This window comes from Remersonia thermophila, chromosome 2 (assembly GCF_042764415.1).
Source record: "Remersonia thermophila strain ATCC 22073 chromosome 2, whole genome shotgun sequence".
Taxonomy (NCBI): Eukaryota; Fungi; Ascomycota; class Sordariomycetes; order Sordariales; family Chaetomiaceae; genus Remersonia; species Remersonia thermophila.
Window position 1 is genome coordinate 2,705,766 of NC_092218.1, and position 24,693 is coordinate 2,730,458.

General features: G+C 52.0%; 5 protein-coding genes across 5 annotated transcripts; 2 read left to right on the forward strand and 3 right to left on the reverse strand.

The window, feature by feature from the left end:
• Nucleotides 1-234: 234 nt before the first annotated feature.
• Nucleotides 235-2,910, forward strand: VTJ83DRAFT_2195 (uncharacterized protein; the record flags this gene model as incomplete). The annotated part of the gene is made up of 1 exon (XM_071008438.1): nt 235-2,910. One exon carries the CDS (start codon nt 235-237, stop codon nt 2,908-2,910), a length of 2,676 nt encoding a protein of 891 aa, XP_070868735.1.
• Nucleotides 2,911-3,626: 716 nt separating this feature from the next.
• On the reverse strand, nt 3,627-5,393 carry VTJ83DRAFT_2196 (uncharacterized protein; the record flags this gene model as incomplete). Its single annotated transcript, XM_071008439.1, has 2 exons — nt 3,627-4,588; nt 4,697-5,393. 2 exons carry the CDS (start codon nt 5,391-5,393, stop codon nt 3,627-3,629), a joined length of 1,659 nt encoding a protein of 552 aa, XP_070868736.1.
• A 1,681-nt stretch (nt 5,394-7,074) lies between these two features.
• Nucleotides 7,075-9,969, forward strand: VTJ83DRAFT_2197 (uncharacterized protein; the record flags this gene model as incomplete). The annotated part of the gene is made up of 9 exons (XM_071008440.1): nt 7,075-7,464; nt 7,544-7,667; nt 7,724-7,775; nt 7,893-8,125; nt 8,172-8,479; nt 8,543-8,671; nt 8,746-9,323; nt 9,372-9,555; nt 9,880-9,969. The coding sequence occupies 9 exons, from the start codon at nt 7,075-7,077 to the stop codon at nt 9,967-9,969; spliced, it is 2,088 nt and encodes a 695-aa protein (XP_070868737.1).
• Nucleotides 9,970-11,005: 1,036 nt separating this feature from the next.
• VTJ83DRAFT_2198 (uncharacterized protein) lies at nt 11,006-12,083 on the reverse strand (the record flags this gene model as incomplete). Its single annotated transcript, XM_071008441.1, has 4 exons — nt 11,006-11,109; nt 11,171-11,462; nt 11,589-11,897; nt 12,003-12,083. The coding sequence occupies 4 exons, from the start codon at nt 12,081-12,083 to the stop codon at nt 11,006-11,008; spliced, it is 786 nt and encodes a 261-aa protein (XP_070868738.1).
• Nucleotides 12,084-22,587: 10,504 nt separating this feature from the next.
• VTJ83DRAFT_2199 (uncharacterized protein) lies at nt 22,588-23,783 on the reverse strand (the record flags this gene model as incomplete). Its single annotated transcript, XM_071008442.1, has 4 exons — nt 22,588-23,086; nt 23,177-23,424; nt 23,512-23,573; nt 23,642-23,783. 4 exons carry the CDS (start codon nt 23,781-23,783, stop codon nt 22,588-22,590), a joined length of 951 nt encoding a protein of 316 aa, XP_070868739.1.
• Between the last annotated feature and the right edge of the window lie 910 nt (nt 23,784-24,693).

The window sequence follows — 24,693 nt, forward strand, 5'->3', positions numbered from 1 at the left end:
GTCGCGCTCCCGGCGCCCGATGCCGAGGAAGCCGCCCTCCTCTCGGCCGAGGAACCGACCTCTTCGGAGGAGCCGGTGAAGGCCCTTTCTTCCGCGTCCGCTGTTGTCGTGCCGTCGCCTGGGGAGACCTCGGCCGCGACAGCGCTGACGCCGGCGCTCCCCAACGCGCCTGAGAGTCCGGCTCGTCCGGACAGGATGGCGTCGGGCGATGCTGCCTCCCCGTCTCCGCGAGACATGCAGTCTCGCCCTGCGCTGGAGCAGGAACGTGCCGCGCCCGAGACTCCGCTGGAGAGGACGGCCACCGGCAGTGGGGACCTCCAGCAACCCGCCGCGACCGTCGCGGATCCCAAGGTCGGGGGGCCGAGGGTGAAGAAGACGGTTCGCTTTGCGCTCCCGGGCCCGTCAGCGCCCGCGGAAGCCGCCCTTTTGTCGTCGGCGCTCGGCACCCAGCCGGGCACTGCGCTGGAGCAGAATGGGGCTGCGCCCGAGCCGTTCGCGGCGAGGGCCAGCACGGCCGACCTCCAGCAGCCGGCCCAGGAACCCGAAGCTGCCTCGCAGCGGACGGAGACGGCCGAGATCGCGCAAGACGCGATCATGGCGGACGAGCCTGCGCGCGTGGTGAACGCGCAGGCGGAGGCCATCTTCACCCCGTCGACCTCGTCTCGTCCCGAGGCCTCTTTGGAGGAGCGGGAAATGATGGAGGTGGACGGTGCCGTCGCCGCTCCTGGCGCTGCCCTTTGGGAGGGGGCTGCGCCCATGGAGACGGACGACGAAGTCGTGGGCGGGACGGCGACCGGCGGCGAGGAGGCGCCGGTCGACCATCTCGACCACGAGATGACGGGCATGGACGCGGCCGCGGGCACGGGCGTCGAGGACCACCGGGTCTTCGACAGCTTCGCGCGCGACATGCTCGCTGCCCTGTCGGACCTCGAGTCCGACTCCTCCGCCCCTGCCCCCGTCGCCGCGTCCGGCCTGGCGGACGACCCCATGGCGGGCTCGCCCGAGGAGGATGTCCTCATGGAGGACACCTCCGACGAAGGCGCCCCCGCGGCGTGGGCCGACGAGGCGCGCTTTTCCCTCGGTCACGAGGGATTCTCCTCGGACAGCCCCATGTCCGAGGTCGAGATGGACGAGGGGGTCGACCCCGACGACCTGTTCGGCGACAAGATGTACGCCGATTATCTGGCCGCCGGGGGAGACCCCTTCGACCTTGAAGACACGTCGCTCACCAGCGATGACTTCAAGCTTCTCGGGCACTTTGCCTGGGAGGATTCCGTCTCGGCGCCCTCTGCCGGCCCGTCTGCCGCCGCCGCCCCCGTCGCCGACACCCCGGCGACCACCACCACCACTACCACCACAACCACCACCACCACCACCGCCGCCGCCGCCCCGTACCCGCCCCTGACCCTGCCCACGCTCCTGCCCCTGCCCGCGGCTGCACCCGGGCACTGGTGTGGGACCTCTGTTGCCGGGCCCGCCGCCGTCATGCCCACGCCTGTGCCCGTGGCTGCTCCCGCTCCCGCGCCTGCGCCGGTCGAGCGCGCACCGGTCTTCTCCTTCGGGCAGTCGGCCGGCCCCGCGGCGCCAGCGCCTCAGTTCGCCTTCGGGGCGGACTCGCTGGCTGCCGTCGCTGCCGCCGCTGCCGCGGAGGTCCCGGCTGCTGCTGCTCCCGAGCAGGCGCCCACCACCACCACCGCCGCCGCCACCGTCACCACCACCACCACCACCAACACCACCAACACCGCCGCGCCGATCTTCCCGCCTTTGCCGCCGTTCGTACCGGTGGCAAACCCGGCGATCCGGCCGGTGCTGTTCACTGCCGCGCCGCCGCCTGCCGCAGCGGTGTTTTCCTTCTCTTCGGCGCCCGCACAGGTGTCTTCTTCTCTCGCGCCTGTGCCGTCTCCCGCTGCCGCTCCCGCTCCCGCTCCTGCTCCTGCTCCTGCTCCTGCTCCCGCTCCGGCTCCCATGCCTGTGGCAACGTCTCCGGCTCCCGCGCCTTCTCACGTCGCCGCCGCCGACGACGACGACGAGGAGGAGGGGTTCGACGAGGAGACCCTGCAGTGGCTCGCCGAGGCCGAGCTGGAGCTGGCGGCTGCTTCGGAGGAGTTCAATGCTTCGCTCGCGTCTGCGCAGCCTCCGTCGCCCGCTCCCACTCTCGCTCCTGCTCCCGGTTCTCTTCGCTGTGCCGCCACCACCGCCGCCGCCGCCAACGACGAGGGGATCCCTGAGCTCGAGCTCGACGAGGAGACTCTGGCCTTGCTTGCCGAGGCCGAAGGAGAGGTTACTTGGCGCGCGTCCGTCGCGCCCGGTTCTGTCTCTGCTGCTGGGGCCAGCAGCGGCACCACCACCACCACCACCACCACCACCACCACCAACAACAACAATACCAACAACGGCTCTGGTCTGGGTGTCCAGGAGGAGGAGCCCCAGGCCGAGTCTTCGGCAATGGCTGCGGCCCGGTCAGCCAACGCCAACGCCAACAACGCCGGGACCACCATCACCACCACCAACGCCACCGCCGCCAACAATAACAACAACACAACGTCCCGCAAGTCCAAGGCTCAGCTTCGCGAGGAGGCGCGGGCGCGAGCCCGTGCGGAGCTGCAGCGCCAGGAGGAGCAGCGCCAGAAAGCCGCCCGCGAGTTTGCGGAACGTTGGGAGCGTCAGCACCCGTTGCTGGGCGCCGCGGCGCAGGAGGACAAGGACGTGGTGGAGCTGGAGATTCCGGTGGACGAGGATGTGCCGGAGGAGCTGCTCTTCGACCCTGGCGTCGCCGTGGCCAAGGCGATGGCCAAGATGAACGAGAGCGCCGAGGCGGCTCGTCGCGCTGCGCTGGCTCGTCCTCCGCTCGAAGACGATGACGACGACGACGAGGAAGAGGAGGAGTCGGACATCTCGGAGGAAGAGTAGGGACTCTCTGCAGCCTCCGGCCCGACAGCGCCGCTCCCTCTCGCGCGCCCGGCATCGCCACAGCGGGAGCACCCGCCTCCTTCGGCTCGGGACGCGACTCCCGAAGAGGCCGAGTCGCAGGTCACGTTCACGATCAAAGCCCGACAGCGGTCCCGCGAGGGGCCCTCGCTCGCCGAGAAGGTGGCCGAGATGGAGCGGGCGGCCGAGGCCTTGGAGCGAACCCCGACCCGGCCGCAACAGCAGCAGAAGCAGCAGCAGAAGCAGGCGACCCGGGCCACGCCGCCGACATCGACCCCGGGCGCCAACGCCACAAGAACCATCGTCAAGAAGCCGACCGCCCCCTCGCTCTTCATCGAGCGCAAGAAAAAGCCGCCGAAGAAGCCATGAGTCGCCGCCGCTGGGAGATGGGCTGGCTTCGGCCTTTTCGACGATACGTCTCGGACACATTCACAAGCACAAACACACAAACAAGCAAAAAAAAAAAAAAAAAAAAAAAGACTTCAACTTCGACACACACACACACAAACACACCAAGGCACGAAGCTCACAAATCAACGATCCTCGTTCTGGGATAGGGTAGCGGAGGGTGGGCCAGAACGAGAGGCTTCGACTTTTTGTGTGTGTGCGTGTGCGTGGTTGAGTGGAAAGGGCCGACCGACCAAGTTCATTATCGCTATCTACTCGTTCTCTCGTCGGCCAACCAAGTCTCGTCCAAGTCAACGGCTCTTGAGTCTCGTCCAGCCGCTCGTTCCCCTCGCTGGCGCGGGACTTACCGACGAGCCACCGGCCGACGTTCCAGCACCAGCACCAGCACCAGCACTAACGCCGCGGCCAGCCGCCGAACCGCCGTTCCCATTCCGCACAAGCAGCACGCCATCCTCAAGATCTTCCCCCTCGAGCAGCTCGCCGGTCTCGATCGTTTCCCATTCCAGCATCGGGGCCTCGCTTGACAGGCGCTTCTTCAGCTCGTCCGAGAGCTTGAGGGGCGGGAGGAGCTTGAAGCCGCGGACGAAGGCGACGCCCTCGGCATCTCCCAGAAAGCTGTGCAGCGTAGCGTGCGACCAGCGGCCCAAGACGGGCTTTGGCTGGTTCGCGGCGGCCGAAGCGGTCTCGTTCCTGGGGCTTCCTCCACCAGGCGGGGTGAGAGGCGCCGCCGACGGGAACGAGCTGGGCTCGACGGAGCGGCGGTGCAGCTGGTCGCCAATCAAGAGGCGCCACAGGTTCTGGCCCATGTTGCAGACGTCGTCGTGCGAGTCACGATCCCCAAAGGCGACGCCCTGCGAGCAGCAGGCCCAGGCGATATCGTAGGCGAGCAAGGCGACGCCTTCGAGGAACAGGTTGTACGTCGCCGGGTCTTCGCGCGCCAGAACCGGCAGGGGCTTGTCGATGAACAAGGGCCGAGGGCGCGGAACGCGCTGGTGCTCGTCTCCGGGGTCTCCAGCGGCCGAGGGCACGCCACCGGAAGCGGCCGAGGGCGGCAGCTGCGAAGCCAGGGAGCCTGGGAACGGCACGGGGCCGTGGCGGTACGACGACGCCAGCGAGAAGATGGTCGGTTTCGGGTAGTCGGCGTGCGGCGGCGTAATCTCGGCGGGCAGCCGAAGGCCGAGATAGTGGCACGTCAACACCAGGATGTGCACCACGTGCGCGAGCGACGTCGAAATCACCTCGGGCGGCAAGGCTATCGGCGCATCCGTCAGCAAGCCGCGGTCAAGAATGCCGAAAGCAACATCCGCCATAGGGCGAACCCAAGCCAAAAAAAGAATAAAAAAGGGTCATGAGAACTCACTATTCATGGCGTGCAAGTCCACGATCTCGATGCCGCCAAGCTCGTACCGCTTGGAGCTGCCCTTCTTGACCTGGCGAAGACCATAGAGCCTCGCGGAGCTCTCGCACAAGAACACCCGGGTGGCGGCCATGGCGTCGGCGCTCCGGTGCCACAAGAACTTTTGGCGCAGGATGCTCTGCTCGGTCTCCTTGAGCTGGCGGGCCCACCGCACGGGCGTGCCCTTGGACACGGAGTCGAGATCGGATCTTCTCCGGGCGATGGCGTCCTTCCTGGCGGCGATCTCTTTCCGGACGGCCTCCATCTCGGCCCTCAGCTTTTCGGCCTGCGCGATGATCTGGCTGGTGCGATCACGGGCGGCCTCTTCCTCGGCTCGAAGACGGGCGAGCTCGGCCGACTTTTTCTTGTCCTCCTCGACGACGACGACGACGGCATTCCCACTACCATCACCACCACCACCACCACCACCGACACTCCCACCGACACCCACGCCCGGCGACAACCCGACTCCAAGACCCTGGCTCCCGATTCCTCCTGCCCCCAAGGCGGCTTCGACCCGGCGCTCGACCTCTTCATTCTGCATCAGAGCGCGGGCGTACTCGACGCGCGTCTCATACAGGCGGTTGCGCGCGTCGACAGCGCAGAGGAACGGGCGCTTCTTTGGGTGGTGCGGGCGTTGGCAGATGCTGCAGCTCATCATGATGACTTTTTCGAAGGCGGCGATCAAGCCGCGTCGGCCGGGCGGAGGGACAAATGTTGGGGAGGAGAAGAAGATGATGACGAAAATGGATGTCCAGAAGGCTCAGACTTCCACGCACGACTCATAAGGCTCCGGATCCAAGGCCAAGCAGCACCGACCACCACCACCACCGAGGACACGGCGACCAAAGCAAAACAAAACAGCAGCAGCAGCAACAACAACAACAACAGCAACCACCACCTCAAGCGCTAGGCGGCGGCCCTCTCTTTTCCAGTCAGGGTCGACAACCCCGACAAGGACAACAACGACAACCTTTGTCTTGCTGCCGGCCTTGGATTCCTGGCATCACTTGGCGGCGTGATGCTTCGGAGACTTTCGATGGGAGCCTTTGGACTTTCGGACCACCACCCCCGCTTGGTCAAAGACAACTCTCAACCTCTGTTTGTCGTTTGCTCTTTCAGGGTCCCCGCGTCCTTGCAGGTTGGACGACGAAGCGGGGACTTTTTGATGGGGAACTTTGCGACTCTTGGACGACAACCCAAGGACAGAGAACAGAGCGGGGGAACGAGGAGGAACCTTAAAAAAAGGTTACAAGGGGACGAAAAAAAAAAAAAGACAAAGAAGAAGAATGGAACAGGATTCGGTTTGGTTGGTTTGGTCTGGTTTGGTCTGGTTTGGTCTGGTTTGGGGTTGGTTGGGTTGTGTGGTTGATGTTGATGCGATGGGGGGGGGGGGGGGGGCGTTTCGGTCTTGGAGGCCCGGGTCCGGTCACACAGGTGCTCACAGTTCACGACCGACGCCGACACGGACAAGACAAGACCAGACAAGGGCACGCGGCTCCCCCGGTTCGGTTCCAGGACGATGCACGAGGCAAAGAAAGAAAGGGACCCGGTCCCGCGGGAAAGAATGCGTCATCGGTCATGGGTCATCGGGGCTAGGCAACACTCCACCGACGGACGGCCCGCCGCTTTTCGGCAGCCGCGCTCTGCTGGGCTGCGATTCCCATTCAGCTCTTGGCATGCCATGCCGCGGCAGGTACGTACCCCACAGTACTGCGTACGCAGTAGTTATTACTGTGTATACTGTGTAGTACACAGCAACTACTGTGCCAAGACGGTGTCCATTCGGCAAGGAACAGCAGCTGACAGCAGCAGCAGCAACAGCAACAGCAGCAACAGCAGCAATAGCAGCGGCAGCCCCCCCCCGTCTCAGGGCCACCAACGACCGACACGTGCTTCGACGACTCCCTTGGGCCCTTCAGGCACACGCCAATCAGCCGTCTCAATTCCGCCGCCCCCTCGGTGCCAAAGTCTTGTGCGACCTCCAAGCTTGGGCATCAAGGAACCTCAAAAAAGAGCATTTCGGGCACTTTGCATACCACAAACGGCGGGGTTCGTGGAGAATCAGGGCGAACAAGAGGACGGGAGACCCGACTGAATTGACCAGTCGACTGGCTGCTCAAGGCTCAAGGCGCGACCCCAGCAGCGGCAACAGCAGCACCAACAGGGTCAGGGCACTCACTTCGCTGCCTCTCAATGGCTCCATCAACGACACCTCACCTCAACAACAACAATAACAACATCAACATCATCATCATCAGCAGCAGCAGCAGCACTTCTTCGCTGTTGGTCTGAGCCGTTCCATCACCCACTACAATTTACCACTACCATCCCAGAGCTCGATGGCCAGCGCCTCCTCTCACGCTCAACCCCCCACCACCGCTCATCACAACACCATCACGCCTGGTCACGGGTCTCCAGCAAAGAAACTCAGCCTCGAGCCGGCCATTCTCCTCCCCTCCGCACAGCCCGACGCCGCCATGTCCGACACCGCCCCCAAGGACAAAAAGCCCCAGCAGGGCGGCCGGTCCTCCCAAGTCAAGACGCCCGAGCCGCGCGCCTCCAAGGAGCGCATCAACGGCCACCGCGACGCATCCGACCGGTCGCCCAGCACCCCGGGCCACCTGGTGCCGTTCGACTGGGAAGAGTTTCAGGCAAGGTACGAGGACGCGCTCGCCGACGCGGATCGCGAGGAGCAGGAGCTGCTCAAGGAGTTTGAGGATCTCGTCAAGGTGGGTTTTCCCTTTCATGTGGTTCGCACCGCGGGCGCGCGAATGGGTCTTGCTGACGGCTGGTGGTACGCGGTGGCAGTTTTTCAACGTCTGGGCATCGGCCGCCTCGGTCAACGACTCCGAGCGCGGCGTGAAGCGGTTGCAGACGCGGGAGCGACACGTCAGGCTTGCAGAGCAGAGCTTGTCGCAGAAGAAGAAGCACCGTGAGTCCCTCCCTCATGCCGTCATCTCCCAGGCCCGGAGCTAACATGCACGGCAGTCGCAGAAGTTGTCCGCGCGTTCCAGAGCGCCCTGGCCCTGCTCGAGCAGACGTAAACGAGCTGCCGGCGACCCCTCACGCAACCAAACCCGAGGGGTCCGCGTTGGGATGGTGGGAAGCCTCCGAACCTCTTTCAACACGCCACACGTCACACGCGGCCACTACGCAGTACACTCCCTCGGCACCTTCTCTTTCCCACCATCCCCACCATCCGGCACAGGGCGCTCTTGGATCTCATACCACACATCAAGCCACCGGCGCTGCGAACGGTTAAGCGACAAAAACACCACACACCACCTCCTTGGCGGATCCCGGGCAACATCAGCAACATCAGCAACAACAGCACTTCAGCGGGCGGGCGGGGTCCAACATACCTCTCACCTCTCACATCTCACATGTCACGTTTGACGGACCCCCCGAACACCTCGGCTGGGTCACACAACACGAGGACCCCTCCACCCTCAACGCCCGCCCGCTCAAGTCCAGAGGTCTACCCAGTCTCACTCATGCGGGTTTGGTGGACCTCTGGCAAGCTCATCCACCGGGCTGCCAAAGCATCACAGCCCTCCAAACATCATCGCTGACCCCCGGGATCCGACCAATTCCCTTCAAATCCCAAGTCGCCCCAACGACGCAGCGCCACCCCCCATCAACCCTCCAACCGCGCCGGATCAACTTCTCGAGAAGCGAGCTTCTTTCTTCGACAACGCGACAAAAAAAACCACTTCATCGATCTTCCTGCAGGCCCCCTCCCCAGTCTCTTCATTTCCCAACCCAGCTCAACCGCCAATCACGTGACCGAGGACGTCCCGTTTCGAGGCGGATCCTCATCGCATCGTCTCCTCAACCTCAGCTCCATCCTGCGAAACCCTGCCAGCACACCACAACGCGTCGGCCACGCCCAACATGGCAAGCGCCTCCTCCATCAAGGTGCCTCAAATCACACCGGTGAGTTTCGGACAAGATTCCTTCTCCACAAATGCCCTAAAAATCATGCAGAGGCTAACCGTTTGCGCATGCAGGCCGACATGCTTGCCTTCCACGAAGCGCACTTCTCGACCCTCGCGACACATGACTTCCAAGCCCACTTCCTCCGACCCAGCGACCACCCGCCTGTGCACGAAATCGCCGCGCAGCCTGTCCCGGAAGAAGAAGAATACTACCAAGAGGAGGAAGAGGAGGATGACGGGCTAGGCTACTACCCCGACGGCGTCAAGCGGACCCTTACCGACGAACAGATCGCCATCTTCCGCCATTCCGAGATCGAAGCTCTGCGCCGCGCCCGCGAATCCCCATCCCAATCGCGCAACACCCACCATCGCGCCAATCCCTCCCCCCAAGAGGAGGACGCGGCGCAGAGCGCCTCGGAGGATGGCGAGGTCTCGTCGCCGCTGGCCATCTCCGCCCCGGCAAAGAAATCCAAGAAGCGGAAGCGCGGCAAGCAGCACAACCGGCTCCGCCCCGGGGACGAGGGCTTCGTCGATCTGCGCAAGCGAACATGGGATGTGGTAGACAAGGGCCTCGAGACGCTCGACTACGGCGAAGAAGAAAACACCGACCCGGCCGACGACGGCAGCAAGATCCAGCGCCGGTGCATCTCGTACGACGACTGAGACGCGCTCGCTCTTCTCTTGTCGCCACAACGGAGCCTCGCGCCGGCCGGCCGGTCGGTCGGTCAGCCTCTCTGGAACGCGCCAGGGACGTTTCGGTCTTTGCTTCGCGTCACGACCTGTCTGTCCAGCATGCCTCACCGCCATCTTTGCCGAAAACGAGAGAGCCGGAATTCCATCCACCCCCCTCGATCCGCCAACCATATCAAACACGAAAAAAGCGTACGTTTGTTCTCACCACCTCCCACCTTCCACCCCGTGCGTGCCGTGATGAGATCTTTCTATCGTCATCCTTAGCCGGAACTCCGGCCGGGAGTGAGCCACGGGTCCACGAGCGCGGCTTGGCCGTCTGCGGGGAGGCTGGTTTCCCCTCCTCCCTGTTTGACGGCAGGGTCGTGCTTCCGTCGCCCGTGCTTCCCGGAGACCAACCGGAAATATGTCGAGTTAATCTTCTCTCTGAGCACCCACACCCGCACGCATGCTGCACTTGATACCGTTTTTTGCGGGGGAAACGGAACAGCGGCTAATTTATTGTCGGAATCTCAGGTCCTGCGCATTGCCAAACCGGCCCCGACCGAATCCAACCAACCAAACCCAACCCAACCAACGGAGGGGAGACGAGACGAGATGAGATGAGATGACTTGTGGAGATGTTGAGACAGAAGAGAGAGAGAGAGAGAGAGAGAGAGAGAGAGCCGTTGACAACCTGGGGACGAGAGAAAAGAGATGCTGTCGGTGTTGTTGGCTGGTGTGTGTGAGAGTTTGATGTGTTGAGACCGGTGAGAGAGGAAGAAGAGTGCGCAAAGGATGAACAGATCACGGGTCATGGAGGACTGGGAAGGGGGGGGATAACACTCATAAAATGAGGGTCCCTATCCGCGTCATACATTGACGCTTGGAGGAAAAAAGGCCGGAGGCCGGACGAAGGGCTGGCGAAGGGCAGGCATATATATTGCCTGGGAACATGGGGAGGGAGGCGCAAAGGCGGAGGGAGAAGGAGGCTTGTCTGGTGGGCTTGGGATTTGTGGAGATGGAGAGGGGGTAATATGTATGGATGTTCTGGGACCTTTGGTACAAAGCATGGACATGGGGCATAGAAAACGGGCGTCGGTTGGGAGTTGGGGAAAATGGGTAGTAGGACACCATTGATTGCATGATGATGATGACTGATGATGGCGTTATGACATGGGGTTTCTGGACTTTTTCTGCAGGGGTTTCTGTTTGAGTCTAGGGGAACGGAAGCGACCTGACCTTTGCGCACAATCTAATCCGTCCAAACGAACCAAGAGTGATGTTGATGTTGTGGTGATGTGGCTGCTGTGCCTTGATTGAAGCGACTTGGCATGGCTGTCTCTTTCATCAGGCTGCTTGACGTTATTAAGTCGCGCTGATGAACCGGGCAACGGATCGGTCAAAGGTATTTCACCAAACAGTCAGGATAGTTCCATGTATCGAGCTAGCATACTGGGGAAAAACCGTACGACCCCCCCCCCCTTTGGCAGAAACTATCCTGTGATAGCACCAACGAAACATGGCAGCGGACGATGCCCCGTTCCAATCCAACAACGCTTCTTCCGCGTTCCTCGCCGAGGCAGCGGCGACGGCGCCTTGATATCCCAAGCCCTTCCGTCCGCCCTCCACATCCTGCTCGGCGCGCGGTCGCGTGCGCTGCTTAGCGGAACAGGTCCTCGGCCTCCTTCACCGCCTTCTTGCGGATATCCTTGGAGATCCCCTCGATGACGCTGCTGCGCGGCTGGAAGCGACGGACATTGTATTCTAAACGACAGCCGTTAGCCACCCGAAAGAGCCCGCGGCCGGGGTTCTGTCCAGCACTCACGCCCGCTGATGCCGTTTTGATCTTCCTGGACGAAGAGGATCCTGGCCGAGGAGGACCAGGCCTCGAGCTGGATCCGATAGACCTTGAAGAAGGGGTTCTCCGGGTCGGGGAAGCGGAGGACGCCAATGTCGACCAGGGTCTTCTCGTGGCGTTCGTGCTTGTAGAGGATGGTCTCGGCGTGGTCCACCGTGGCTCCCGTCTGGGCCACGATGTCGGCGAGGACGCCGATGTCGATTTGCGTCGAGTTCAGCACGTCCTCGTCGTTGATGAGAGAGGTGAACCAGGACTTGACCTGGAAATCCCCCACCAAAAACGTGGGTTTGTCAGCCACCTTGTTCCCCCCTGGGGGGTCATGATCATGGCAATACACCAGAGACCGGCGCTCTCACGAAGGACGAAGCCAGAACAAGTCACGCACCTCTCGGACGATGCCCTGGTCCGGCGACCCGTCGATCTTGAAGACGTTGGTGCCCGACTTGATGAGCTTGTCGGCGCGGGAGATGCCGTCGTCCTTGGGTTCCAGCAGGGGAGACTGCGTCATGGCCCCGATGACGCGCTCCCAGGACCGCTCCTGGGGCGGGATCGCGGCGATGGCCTTGAGCGCGGCAGCAATCATGATCTTGAGATGCTCGTCCATGGCCTTGATGGACTCGCTGTTGAGCTTGCCATACGAAGGCGCCAGCTTGACCGTGAGGTAGTCCTCACGGGAGCTCTCCCTGACATCGATCTAACCATGTGAGCTAGCTGACCACGCTTCCAGTACCCCAGCGATGGGCACGATGGGCACGATGGGCGCGATGCGCGTCGATGGGCATGCAAAAGTTCTCCCTACCTTGGAAAAGTCAAAGTCCTTGACGATCTTGGCAATGTCCGGGATGCCGGAAAACGCCAGAGCAGCTGCGATGCCGGCCATGGTGGGCAGTTGGGAGAGCGCTTGACGCGAAGGTGAGGGCTTAAGGAGTCGGTGCGAAGGCGAACCTGGAAGGTTGGTGCGGCGATGCTGAAGCGGTGGTGGTGGTGGTGGTGGTGGTGAAGGGACGGTCCAGGAGACAGACCATCGCCCGGTATATATAGACGGGAAACGGCCTCCAACAACTCTCCACAACACAGCGCATCAGAGCTCGAGCATCTGGCATCGCTGACGTGTCAGTCGGTCCTCAGCGTCGTCTTCGTCACGGGCGCTTCCTCGTCGATCTGTCCCGCGGTAACCGAGCTCGTAATTCTGGCTGGATCAGAATCGTGCCCGATCTGGACCGCATCCGAAGGGTCGAATCTAACGGGCCAACGAAGCACGACTTGAGGGGGGGAGGTCTCAGCCAGCGGGATAGGATGGTGTGTTCCTTTCGACGCTTCCCCAACGATCGACGAGTCGCGACGCTGTCCAAGTATCAATCTGCCGCCCATTCGCCCCTCCGCTCATCCACCCATCCGCCCATGTGTATGGCATCTCTCCTTGCCCAGGCATACCATGCAGGCCGAGAAGATCTAGACCCCCTACACGATGCGGCCTGATGCCCAGCAAGCTTCCAAGCACAACCCCTCCCCCCCACAACGGTCAACGGCTTCTTGAAGAGTCGGGGTCGGATTCTACCCAGGCTGTCTTCGAGGCTCATGGTCGAAGCTCTGTGTCCTGCCTGTCACCGTGATATCTGCTTGGGACGACGTCTTTGCTTCGCCTTGGCCCGCCCGGTGACGATTGAAACATATCTTTGAATTCCAAGCAAAGAAATCCGGGCTCCGGATACGTCGACAGCACTTGGGGAGGGAAGGAGGACGACAACACAGAGGGAGAGACAGCAAGAGAGGTGGAGGGGGGGATGAATGCCTACGTAGATCGGACCAAGCGGCTACGGCGGTTTGGGGAGGGGGGGGGTGGGGGGTGGGATGTAAACATCGTCTGAAAGGAGAAGGAGATGTTACGGAGCTGGGGTCCATATTCTAATCGGATCGTAACTTCAAAGAAACAAAGACGGGTCGGCATTGTCCATTAGGGGCCTTTTCCGCTTCGCCTTCCTCCCCCGTCCATTGCCGGGCGTAGCAGACGCCAGCATCGGCATGCGCCGGTACACACTATACGAGCCGCAACGGGGATAGCTCGGACGATCCAAAAAAATAACCGCCCAGGAACGACTTCGCCATTGGTGATTCCCAGGGAGATGTCAAGCTAGGTACCTACGCACTATGTTCACCGTGGGTGCCCATCCATGCGTGTCTCAGACAGGCAGGCATCCCGGTTAACACACCTCCTACAATAGCTATCCACCGGCTGCACGCACCTAGCTACCTTGGGGAGGTGTGGTACGACGTGCCATAGTGTACTGCGTATCACAGACGGAGCCCAATCCCCTTGGCGTCGGTGATGCAGTCAACCCTCCCTGTTTTCCATCGAGGGGATGCTCTCCAGGGTGCGTCGTGGCGTAGTACAACGACTACATGCGGTGGAACCGTTTTCAGACCGGTCGGCGTTCCCCCGAAACAACGAGCCTAGGGACGTTACGTAAGGTCGATTGCTAACACACAACCTTTCTCCGGAGGTGTTATACGCCACACACACGGCCACCTACAACACGCAGGCACACCTTTTGGGATGCTTGCAGCAGCTGACGACATCCCATAAGCACGCCAACGTCTCCTGCCGTCCGCCTTGGTCGGAAGTCCGGAGATGCAACGTGTGCCCGTGCACCTCGTTCGATGGCTGCCAGTCCAAAGACCGAAAAAAAAAAAGAAGTAGAAAAGGAGAAAAAGAAAACAGAAAAAGAAAACAAATGTGACAGGATCTATGGGGACTCATACCCTGGTCCTGAACCCCAGCAGGCATTCTGCTTGCTCAGACCGCCATTCTGGGCATCCATCGTATATATAAGGAGCCTCCAGGAGAGGCATATCAGATAGTTGTTTTCTTCTTTTGGACAACAGCTTCCAACCACTCCTTTCCGCCGTATATACTCTTACAGGTCCGGGCCATTACAGTTATAAGCCCGGTGCCTTCCTGCTACGCAGAAAAAGAACCTCCCCTTCTTGTTATAAGCCTTTAAATCAATCTTCAAAGCGCTTAGCTCGTTTATTTTCTCCTCTCTCTTTTAAAACCCGTCGCTAACTATTAAAGTACCTTCCTCGGTAAAATAAACTTAGTCTTTAAGGATTACACTTTTAGCATCGTACAGCTAAAGACCTTTTATAACTAAGGACGATAGTTCGATTATATTCGAAACGAAGCTCGTACCTACAGCGTATAGCAGATCTGTAGACTAGAAGTAAACGTTAAGACGGTTCTAAAGATCCTTAATAATAACTAAAAGCCGTTTTATACAGACGCCTACTTAAAGGTTTAACAGTAGTTTAGGATTTAAGATTAGCGAAAGCTTCGGGATTAATAGAACGTTAATTCGGAGGAAAGGGGCTTTAAACCGGAAAAACTAGGAGAACCCTTTAAGTCCGACGTAGACTACGTATATAAGTAGAACCTTCTCCGATACTTTTTAAAGACTCCGTAAGACGATTTGAACGATTAAAGGAAGGCTTATAACGTAGTATATTACTTTATCTTTAATACCGTTCGGAAGGATCTGTTTAAAAACGCTTTTAACCTCCTTACGTCGATAAGATAGCTACAGATCTGCTACAACGTCCTATATATTCTGGAAGCCTAAATTATTCCTATTTAGACGGTAAGGATAAAAGCGTTTTATAAAGCCTTCTTTAACGTCTTCGATAGAGCCGAAACAGCTATAGACCCTTTTAAATAGATTATAGACTTCCGTTATAAATATTATAATGTATTTATAAACGGAGTTACCGATATAATTGGTTTCCTAGCTATTACGGCCTTTCTAAATACTATTTAGAAGCGTATTACTTTAGGATAGGCCTATATTAAATATATATTTCTAGTTAATAAAGTTATTTAAAGCGACCCTAAGGAAACTATAAAGATATATATAGACTAGCTATACTAATTTCTTCTTTAAAACGAAGCCGGGGTATATATTAACCGTATATTTACGTTACTTTCGGAAAATATAGGCAGTTATCTAACTAGTAAGACCTATTAAAATAAAGGTTTAATAAGAAAAATAACGGTAACGGTAAAGGCAAGCCTTTTAGGTTAAAGGGTAGTTATAGATAAGGAAAAGGCGGGAATAGTAATAGAAAAGGCGGTAACCGAGGCTACAACTAGTTTAATAATTAAAATAGGAAAGTAAACCGAATACCAAAGGTTTATTATAACTACTTATACGGAATCCTTAAACAATACTATTAGATACCGATCAAATGTTTTAATTTTAAAGCTGTTATAACTAATAAAAGTAAAAGAGGTAGTATAATATCTTAGGGCTTACGTTAATATATCCTTAATAACCTTATAAAGCTTTAATAAACGGACTTTAGAAACGAGTTGTAAGCTTAAAGGATAAAACTCCTTAGTTTTAAAATACTATATTTACTATTAGGACCGGGTAACGAAGAACCCTTTTCTAGTTCAATCGAAGTTAAATTAAAACTCGATAATAACAAAGACTTTTCAAGGCTTCTTATTAAAACGGTAATCCTCTACGATTTATAAACAAGAATTCAGCTTCCCTTTAATATTAATACTATATTTATTACCGACTATTACCCGCTTTATAATTCTATCCTTTTAGATAATTGTAAAGCAGTTTATATCGTTAACGATAAGTTACGATTTAAGCTTAGATCCTAATACGAAGTCGATAACTTAGACAACTATATAGGAGCAGGTATAACCTTTTTCTAAGTATAAGCCCGTAGGTAATAAAGGTTTAGGAATATACTAAACGGTAATAGAGGTCCTAATACTAAAAACCTAATTTTAAAAGATACGGTTTTTATTAACGGGTTTTATATTAATAGTATATTAGAGGTAGCTTTTAAGTAGGCAGGCTTCTAGTATTATAAGTAGGATAGAACCCTTTATTATAGCCCTATAAAGCGTAGTCTAGTAATAAGATAGTTGGTTCGTAAGTATAATTTAGTATTCTTTAAATATAATATTCGTTTTATTTACTTAAAGGTTCCTTCGCCTAAGTATATTGTAACTATATTTCTCGTTACTATTAAAACCCGTTTAGCTACCCGATTAAAAGAACTACTTCTTAAGAGAAAGGATATAGAGCGCCTATAATACTTGTGTATAGGATATATAGGGCCCGAAGTAATATAAAGACTTATCTCTGCAGCTAGAGGAGTTCGGTACAAAGTAGATAGTATTCTAAAAAAGGAATATAAAAGTTATATACAAGTATATACTACTCGAGTTATCTTACGCTAACCCTTTAAGAACCGTATTATAAGACCCTTTTAAAGGATTACTTAGAATCTCTTTAAGTTTAATCCTAAGTTTAACAGTTTAAAATAGCTGCTTATAATTAAAGACGAATAGAGTAGGAAAGTAATCGTAAAAACTTTAATAACTAAGTCGCTGTATACTGTAGCTAAATAGATTAAAGATATTGTATTGTAGGTTAATATATAATTTAGCTTTAAAGTCTATAAGATCCGGTAGGATAACAATACTAAAACCATCGGTATTAAAAGATATATAGATTATAAAGTCTGGATTTAAAACCTAGGGATCGATCTTAAACTTACTTTAACCTATACTTCGGAGGCTAACGAAGGATCTAAGCGTATAGGATATAAGATTATCGAAAGAAGGCTTACTATACTTCTCGGAACTCGTTTGCTTTATAACCTATAGCTAAAAGCTATAAAAGCAGCTGCTTAGCTAATTAACATTACGCTTTTATAATACAACGATTAGAAATTATTAAACGAAAAACTATACTTATAGTTTCGGTAATACTTCCGTTAGTACTAACCCGAGTTTATAAATAATCGTATACGAGATCTAAAGCCTTACCTTAGTAACCTATACGTATACGGATACTAAGTATACCTATTTAATAAACAATAAGAGGCGAATATTTACCGGAAGCTATTTAAAATAACCGAGAAAGCCTATATCGGTTACCTAGTTAGGTATTAAGTAACTAATATCTATTGGATTTAGGTTCCTTAGCTTAAAAGGGTTATTATTATACGAAACGTAATCTTCGATAAAAAGCTCTTTTACGAACCTAGTAAAGAATATATATCCTTACAACCGCTTTAAATTATAAAGGATATTGTAGAGCTATTTAAATCCGATATAAGGTACCGGGACGCTAGTATAGTAAAAGAGCCCGACGATGTTAACCTTAAAAGTCCAGAATACTTAATATCTTTTAAGAAGTTAAAGACGAGTTTTAACCGGCTAAAGGGTTAAAACTTAGGGGTAGGAATATAGGTAAAGAGTATACCTTTTACGGATACCCCTATTAAACTATTAAAAATAGGATCGTTTATAATTAGACTCCCGACCTTAAAGCCGTTTATTAATCTTCTACCGCTTTATATAGGACTTAGCAAAGTTATAAATATTAAACCTTATACTAATAATATTTATTATAAAAGTATAATAGTTAAAGACTAGTATTCCGTTAATAGGACTGTAAAGCTTAGTACGCCTTTATTAAGCCCTTATAATAATAATACCGTAGGACTCTTTATAGTTAAGGAGGAGCCTTTGTAACCGGTAAACGGTATTTATAGACCGTTATAGAACGCTTATTATACTATAGATATTGTAATAAAATAGTAAACTATAGAAAGATAAAACCCTAATCCAACCCGTATTAAACGTAAATATATTAAAAAGGTATATAAGCCTACTGTATATTAAAGCAGACAGCAGAGAAGTTAGGGGCCTAAAGGTAAAGACGATAACGATAAGTATAGACTTGTCGGATTTGTATTTAGGATATATCGAGATAATAGTATATATCTATTAAATTAAAGATATTAGAAGAGCTTCTATATAACTTTTTTCCTAAATAATCCTATTTATAAAGGTAATAGCCTTTAAACTCGTATTATCTACTACGTAATAGCGGCGGCTGTAAATTAAAGGTCTGTAAAACGTTTAGGTACTACTCCTAAGATACTAAGAATATATTTTTTAAAACTAGCTAATATTAAGGCACTTTAACGCTTTTAAGATATTAAGAACTATAAGTTTAAATACCTATTCTTAGAAGCTTACGATAAAAAGATTAGGAATCTTATTAACCGAAAAGTTTAGCGTATTATCTATTATATAAAGGCTAAAGGACGTCCTTTACCTTTTAAATAGGTGTTTACGTATAAGTTCGACGAATATAATTATATCGAGAAAGTAAAGGTATATATTTACGTTAGAAGCGATCTATAACGCTAGAGTACCTTTAAAATAACCTATACCGTTACCTTTACTACTTATATATTTCGCTTTATAATAGCGATTACTATATACTTTAACCTTAAAGTCTACTAGTTTAATGTTAAATAGGTATTTTTAAATGCCTTTTTAAAAGCGTTAGTATACTATAAGCTCCCGGAAGGATATAAGCAGCTAGAGAAGTATATTTAACTTTTATAGGCTCTTTATAGATTCCGAAAGTTACCTTTCCTTTAGTATTAAGAGTTCTCCTCTACTTTACGTAAACTAGGCTTTAAAGCCTTTAAAGAAAAGCTTTACCTTTTCTATAACGACTAATATAAGGTTACTATCGTATTCTATATTGATAACTATTTTATCTTCTTCTATTAAAACTATATAAATAAAGCAAACCGTATTATAAATACTTTTAAAGCTAAATATAAGCTTTATAAGAAGGGAGAGGCGAAGTAGTTCCTAAGCGTAAGAATTATTAAGGACCGTCCGAAGCGTTAAGTATTTTTAGTCTACAACTAATATATCGAGAAGGTAGTTAAAAGGTTTAATATTAACCTTACGGTTTATACGCCTTATATTCTACTTCCCCCCGGCGATTTTATTAAATATAAGGGGACTACTTTAAACGACGAAATTAAGCTTTTCTAAAAGCTTATTAGTTTAATACTTTATACAGCTATTATAATTCGCTTAAACGTAGCTTTTATTACGTTAAAGTTATTTTATTTCTTAACAAATCCGTTACATTAGTATATTTTTACAGTATATTAAATAGTCTATTACTTATATAGAATAAGGTATCTAAGGATTATATATACTAGTAAGGAAACCGAGTCGTAAATATTCCTTATTGTAAAGAACGTATTATTTACCGATTACTTCAATACTTAAAGGTTTACTTAGGGCTATATAATAATACTCTTCAGAGGTATAATCGTATAGAAGGCTGTAAAGCAGTTGATAGTTACTACTTTATTTATAGAAGCCGAACTAACAGCGTTTATAAATACTATTAAGGAAACTATAGCGTTATAACGCTTTTTTAAAGATATTGCTTTAAACCTTAAAAAGCCGTAGGTAATCTATTATAATAATACTAATATAATTAGACTAGTAGTTAAAGATAGAATACGGATAAATACCTTTTTAAAGTATATCGATATCTATAATATATAGGTAAAAGAGTAGGTTGAAAAAGGTACTTTTAATATTAAATACCTTTAAATAGTATAGATACTAGCTAACGGATTAACGAAGAATCTATTATAATAACGTTTTAAGTATTTTTAAAAGTTCCTTAATCTTTAAAATACTACTAAGCTAGTATAGGATCTAGAGAGTAATTTAAAATAAAGGGTTAATTAATAAAACTTACTTCTAAAAACTTTATAATAAAGGCGTAAAGCGCTAAAAACTAATATAATAAATCGATAATCTAAATATCTAACCTACGCTTCTTTAGCTTAACGCGTAAATACGCCTTTTAAACCTCCGCCTCTTTCTTCTTCGCTTTAGTATCCTCCTTAGCTTTTATATTAGCTAAAAGATGCTTTAAAAACTCTTCCTCCTTATCCTTATTATTATCCTTCTTTACTGCCTTACCCTTACCTTTATCTTTAGTCTTTTTAATAAAGGGAGACTTATCCTTCTTTTTCTTTTTATTAGCCGGGCCGGGAAGAGCGGAAATTATTATTAAAGAACGTTTATAAGTACCGGATAGCGTAAAGGGACCGGACTAAACTAAGGTAAATAGTATTAAAACGCTGTTAGTAATATAGAAAGGTAAAATCCTTAGACTTTCCTTTAAAGCCGGAAAAGACTCCGGCTACTAACCTTTAGCAATACTAGCCTCTAGGTCTTTATACGTGTAACGGGTACGATTAATAATCTATATACTTATTAAAACCTATAGATTAGGTCTCCGAAATAATAAACTTACGTTTTTAGGGGCGCCGGCTTACTTATATTATATATATTAAACAGTAATAAACGCTAGTAAAAAGGGTTTAATACGTAATTAAAAGGATTAGCTAAGAACGTAATACTAGTTACTATAATAGCTGTTTAAAACTTTAAAATAATAAGAAGGAAGTTTTACCCGAGTCTATAAAACGTTACTGTCTTATAACGATAGTAGTAGGTTTAACTTATAACCGATAAATATAAACCGTTGCTATACTTTAGAGCCGACTTAAAACAATCTATATAAGGCTTAATCCGCTAACCGAGAACCTTACGGTTATCCTTAAGCCTCTGTAAAAGTTTAAAAAGCGGAAGCTTAGTAAAGTTAACTTTACTTTTATGTAGCGTAATTATAGTATTCTAATTATCGCTAAAGGATATTATAGCGCCGTTAGAAGGCAACTTCACGGGCAAACTAGTATTACTATTCGCGTTAATAGGTTTTCTATCGCCCCCGGCGGTATAAAAAGCTAGACGACTATTATAATACGTTAGAAAACTATAGATAATCGCGATAAGAACTAGTCGGTTACTCCTTTATAATTAGGGGGTAAAAAGAGTAGTTTTAAATAATTAAAAATATACTTTAAATAACGAAAACTAGCGACCTAGTTCGTTAGGCTATTTAACGATATACTTTTAATACTAAAAAAACTAATAGAGTTGGAAATCAATATAGTATTTAGGGAAGCTATTTCTACGGTTATAATAATCGGAAAGATCGCTTTTATTATTATAGTTTTAAAATATTATAGTCGACCGGATTATTGTTGATATTTCCGGAAGAAAAATAATTTCTTTTGTTAACCTTTAAGTCGACCTTTTAAAGGCTTAGAAAGTTAACTAATTACAAAGACTTTGGATTGCTAGATACGGTTCGTCCCGAAGTCTAAAACAGTTTATAATATACTATAAAGGGATTTAACTCCTAACTACCTTGCTAAAAAGGACGTGAAAGCTACGACGGCATTTCTCTTTTTTCCTTAACTTTTAGGATCCTGTTATAGCAGTTGCTCGCTGATTATAAATAACTGGGGGGTATGTAATAGGATCTATAGGGACTTATACCCTAGTCCTAAACCCTAGCAGGCATTCTGCCTGCTTAGACTGCTATTCTGGGTATCCATCGTATATATAAGGAGCCTCCAGGAGAGGTATATCAGATAGTTATTTTCTTCTTTTAGATAACAGCTTCCAACCACTCCTTTCCGCCGTATATACTCTTACAGGTCCGGGCCATTACAATAAAAAAAAAAAAAAAGAAAACGAAAAAAACCATTATCCCTATCTGTTTCGTTTGTGCTGTTTCTACACCCTCGGCCCGATCCGCTTGTGCGTGCATATCCGCGGATCCGCAGTAACTATACCCAAGGTGCCTTGGTGTATAATAGTGTGCTGTACTGTGTATATAGTAGTTACACTACACTGTGGGGGTTAGCGTCCCCTGTTGAGAAGTGGTTACTGGGACGCTCGAGTATAGTATAAGTTACCCACTTACCTACTTGGGTAGGTAGGTACTTACACGGTATTAGTTATAGCTACGACAAAGTCTCTACCCCGCCGACTAGGAAGAAAGTCTATGTCCTTCGTACTATACACGAGGTAGAAGTTTATGGTTTTTTGGCCTCTTTTGCTTTCCTGTCAACATTGTTAAAAAGCCCAAAATTCCACAAATATCGACACGAAGCTGAGCTGCGTTTGTCTTTGATGGAAACAAATCACGACCAAGGGGAATTGTCATCTCCGTATATCGGCCACACCCTTCGTATCCATGCATCAACGCAAACAGCATAGGTAGGTTATTTACTTGTACCGTATTACCGCCCGGCCCACTTCATGCATGCTTCATTAAATGTCGTCGTAAACAGGCTAAGGTAGGTATCAAGAAGAAATCAAAGAGAAGAGAAATGCCAAGCAACCCCCCCCCCCCCCCCCGGCGCCCCCTCGACTGCTGCCCATTACAGCCCGCCCATTATTATCCTCTAGAGAAACGAAACGAGCAGCCGATCCGCCCCCCTCCCTTTTCCATCGCACTTGGCTAGATTCAAAGAGCAAGACAGACGCGACCTCGCCCGTCCATTTCCGTTGGCAGTCATAAACCCCATCAGCGCCTTCATGCCGCATCGCATGCGCCCCTGGACCATACCATGGCTCATCATTCCAACGTGTCATCTCCCTTACTTCACCACCGCTGCTGTTGCTGCGGCGGCGGCTGCTGCTGCTGCTGCTGCTGCGTGTACGCGCCCGCCAGCTCGGCGTGCGGGCCCTGCGGGACGATCGGCTGCGGCTGCACGATGCCCTGCTGCGGCGGCGGGCTAGGCGAGTAGAAGCCCTGCGGCGGCGGCTGCGCGACGGCCGGCTGCGGCGGCTGCGGGGTGGCGGGCGACACGGGGGTGTAGTAGCCGCCCTGAGGAGCGTTGAAGGCCGGCGCCTGGTTCTGCGGGGGGTAGGCCTGGGGTTGAGGCTGCACCGGCTGAGGCTGGAGCTGAGGCTGAGGCTGAGGCTGAGGCTGCTGGACGGGATAGGCCGCGGCGGGCTGGGCCTGCGGGACGGCGGTCATGGCCACGGTCGGCACGCCGGGCGTGCCAACCTTGGTCCTGACGGGCCTGTTGCGCAGGCCGGCCTTGCGGTGGCGGTGGGTGCGGATGCCGCCGACGATGAGGCAGATGACGTACAGGATGCTGTTCGCACGACGAAAAAAGTCCCACGGTTAGAACATGCGTTGCTGCTGGATGGGATGACAAAGAAGGGAAAAACGGGATTGCACTTACAACTCGGCACCGCCAATCGCACCGATGGTCAGCAGGATCGCGAAAACCTCGTGGTCGGTCTTGTAGTAGTAGGAGTTGGCGGTCGCCTGGACCCAAGGGACGGAGCCGGCGACCTGGTACGGGAAGCCGGCGGCCCAGAACACGGTGAAGAAGACATCGAGCGCAATTACGGCCCAGTAGTTGAAGGCCTTGGGCGGGCCGAACGCGTAGACCATATGCCAGATGGTGGACAACAGGGTCAGGACAGCCTATCCCCACGGACGCGTTAGATTCCAACAGCTTCCTTGTATCTTGCCCGGCGCGGGCTCGGGAGTCCCGAGATTGGGTGCACTTACCACGGCCAGAATGAAGTTGGTCGACGGCGAATTTAACCAGTTGGCGTGAAGGATCTCCAGGCCTGTCATAAAGCGCGGCGTTAACAAGGGCATCGATCCAGGATGCCCGAGATGGGTGAAGGCAACGTACTATGTCCGGACAGCGCCATGATGATGAGGGCGAGGACGCCCTGGACGATGCGGATGGTGACCCATCCCTTGGGGAAGATGGGGATGTGCTCGCGCCCGGGAAGCCGGACGTTGGAGCGGCTGTCGATTTCCACTTCGGACATGATGAGGCGGGGGGTCCTCGTTGCCGTGACCGCTGGCGAGAAGGGAATATGGAAAAGAGGTTGCGAAGGTCGCTTCAAACAGCCGTCGCCGCGTCACAGCACACACAGGAAAAGAAGCCAGCCAGAGCCGCGTGAGGGAAACAGAAAGTCGGAACGCCCACAAGCCACCGGAAGAGCGAGGGAGAGAGAGAGAGAGAACGAGAGAGGGCGGCGACGCTCTATTTGACTTCACTCAAACTCAGCCTTGCGTGCGCGCCGGGCAAGGCGGGCAGCGGCATTTGGCGCGCGTGCTGAGGGCCCTGGCTGGCCGGTTGGTCATCACAGACAAAAAAAAGACCCGAGTTATTCCTCATGTGCCTCATCCCACCTCGAGCATCCAACCATAGAGGTCCAAACTCGCCAGAGAGAGCCTGCCCGCGTCCGCCAGGGCAATATTCTTGGCTTTTCAACAAGGATCATGATCGATGGCTCGACCCAGCCGCACCTAGCGCACGCCGGGGGGATCCTCAGGGCGGTCAGCCCCAGAAACGCGGTCACCAATCCGGGCAAGGCTCTCCTGCGGTTGAGCGATGTTCTGGGGATAGCGCCATCTGTAGCAAGCGTAGGGAACTTGTCCTTTGCTCGTGATTTGCTGCTTCCGACAGGGGCCATGAGCACAGGGCTGGCTCTGGGCTGTGAGCTAGGTGGAGGGGAAAATGACCAACGTTCGGGGAGAATTGCTGCGGTTCGCCGCATGCAGCTCCCATCGTTTGGCGGCTGGGCTGGTCTTTACCACGGCATCTATAGTGACTAGTTAGTTACCAGAAATAGTACGTACATACCTACACCGGCGTAGCGTAGCGCATTCTCTTCTGCTATCTGCGCTGCTGGTCATGTGGGTCCAAGGCGTTTTTCTCGTCCCTTTCTGTGC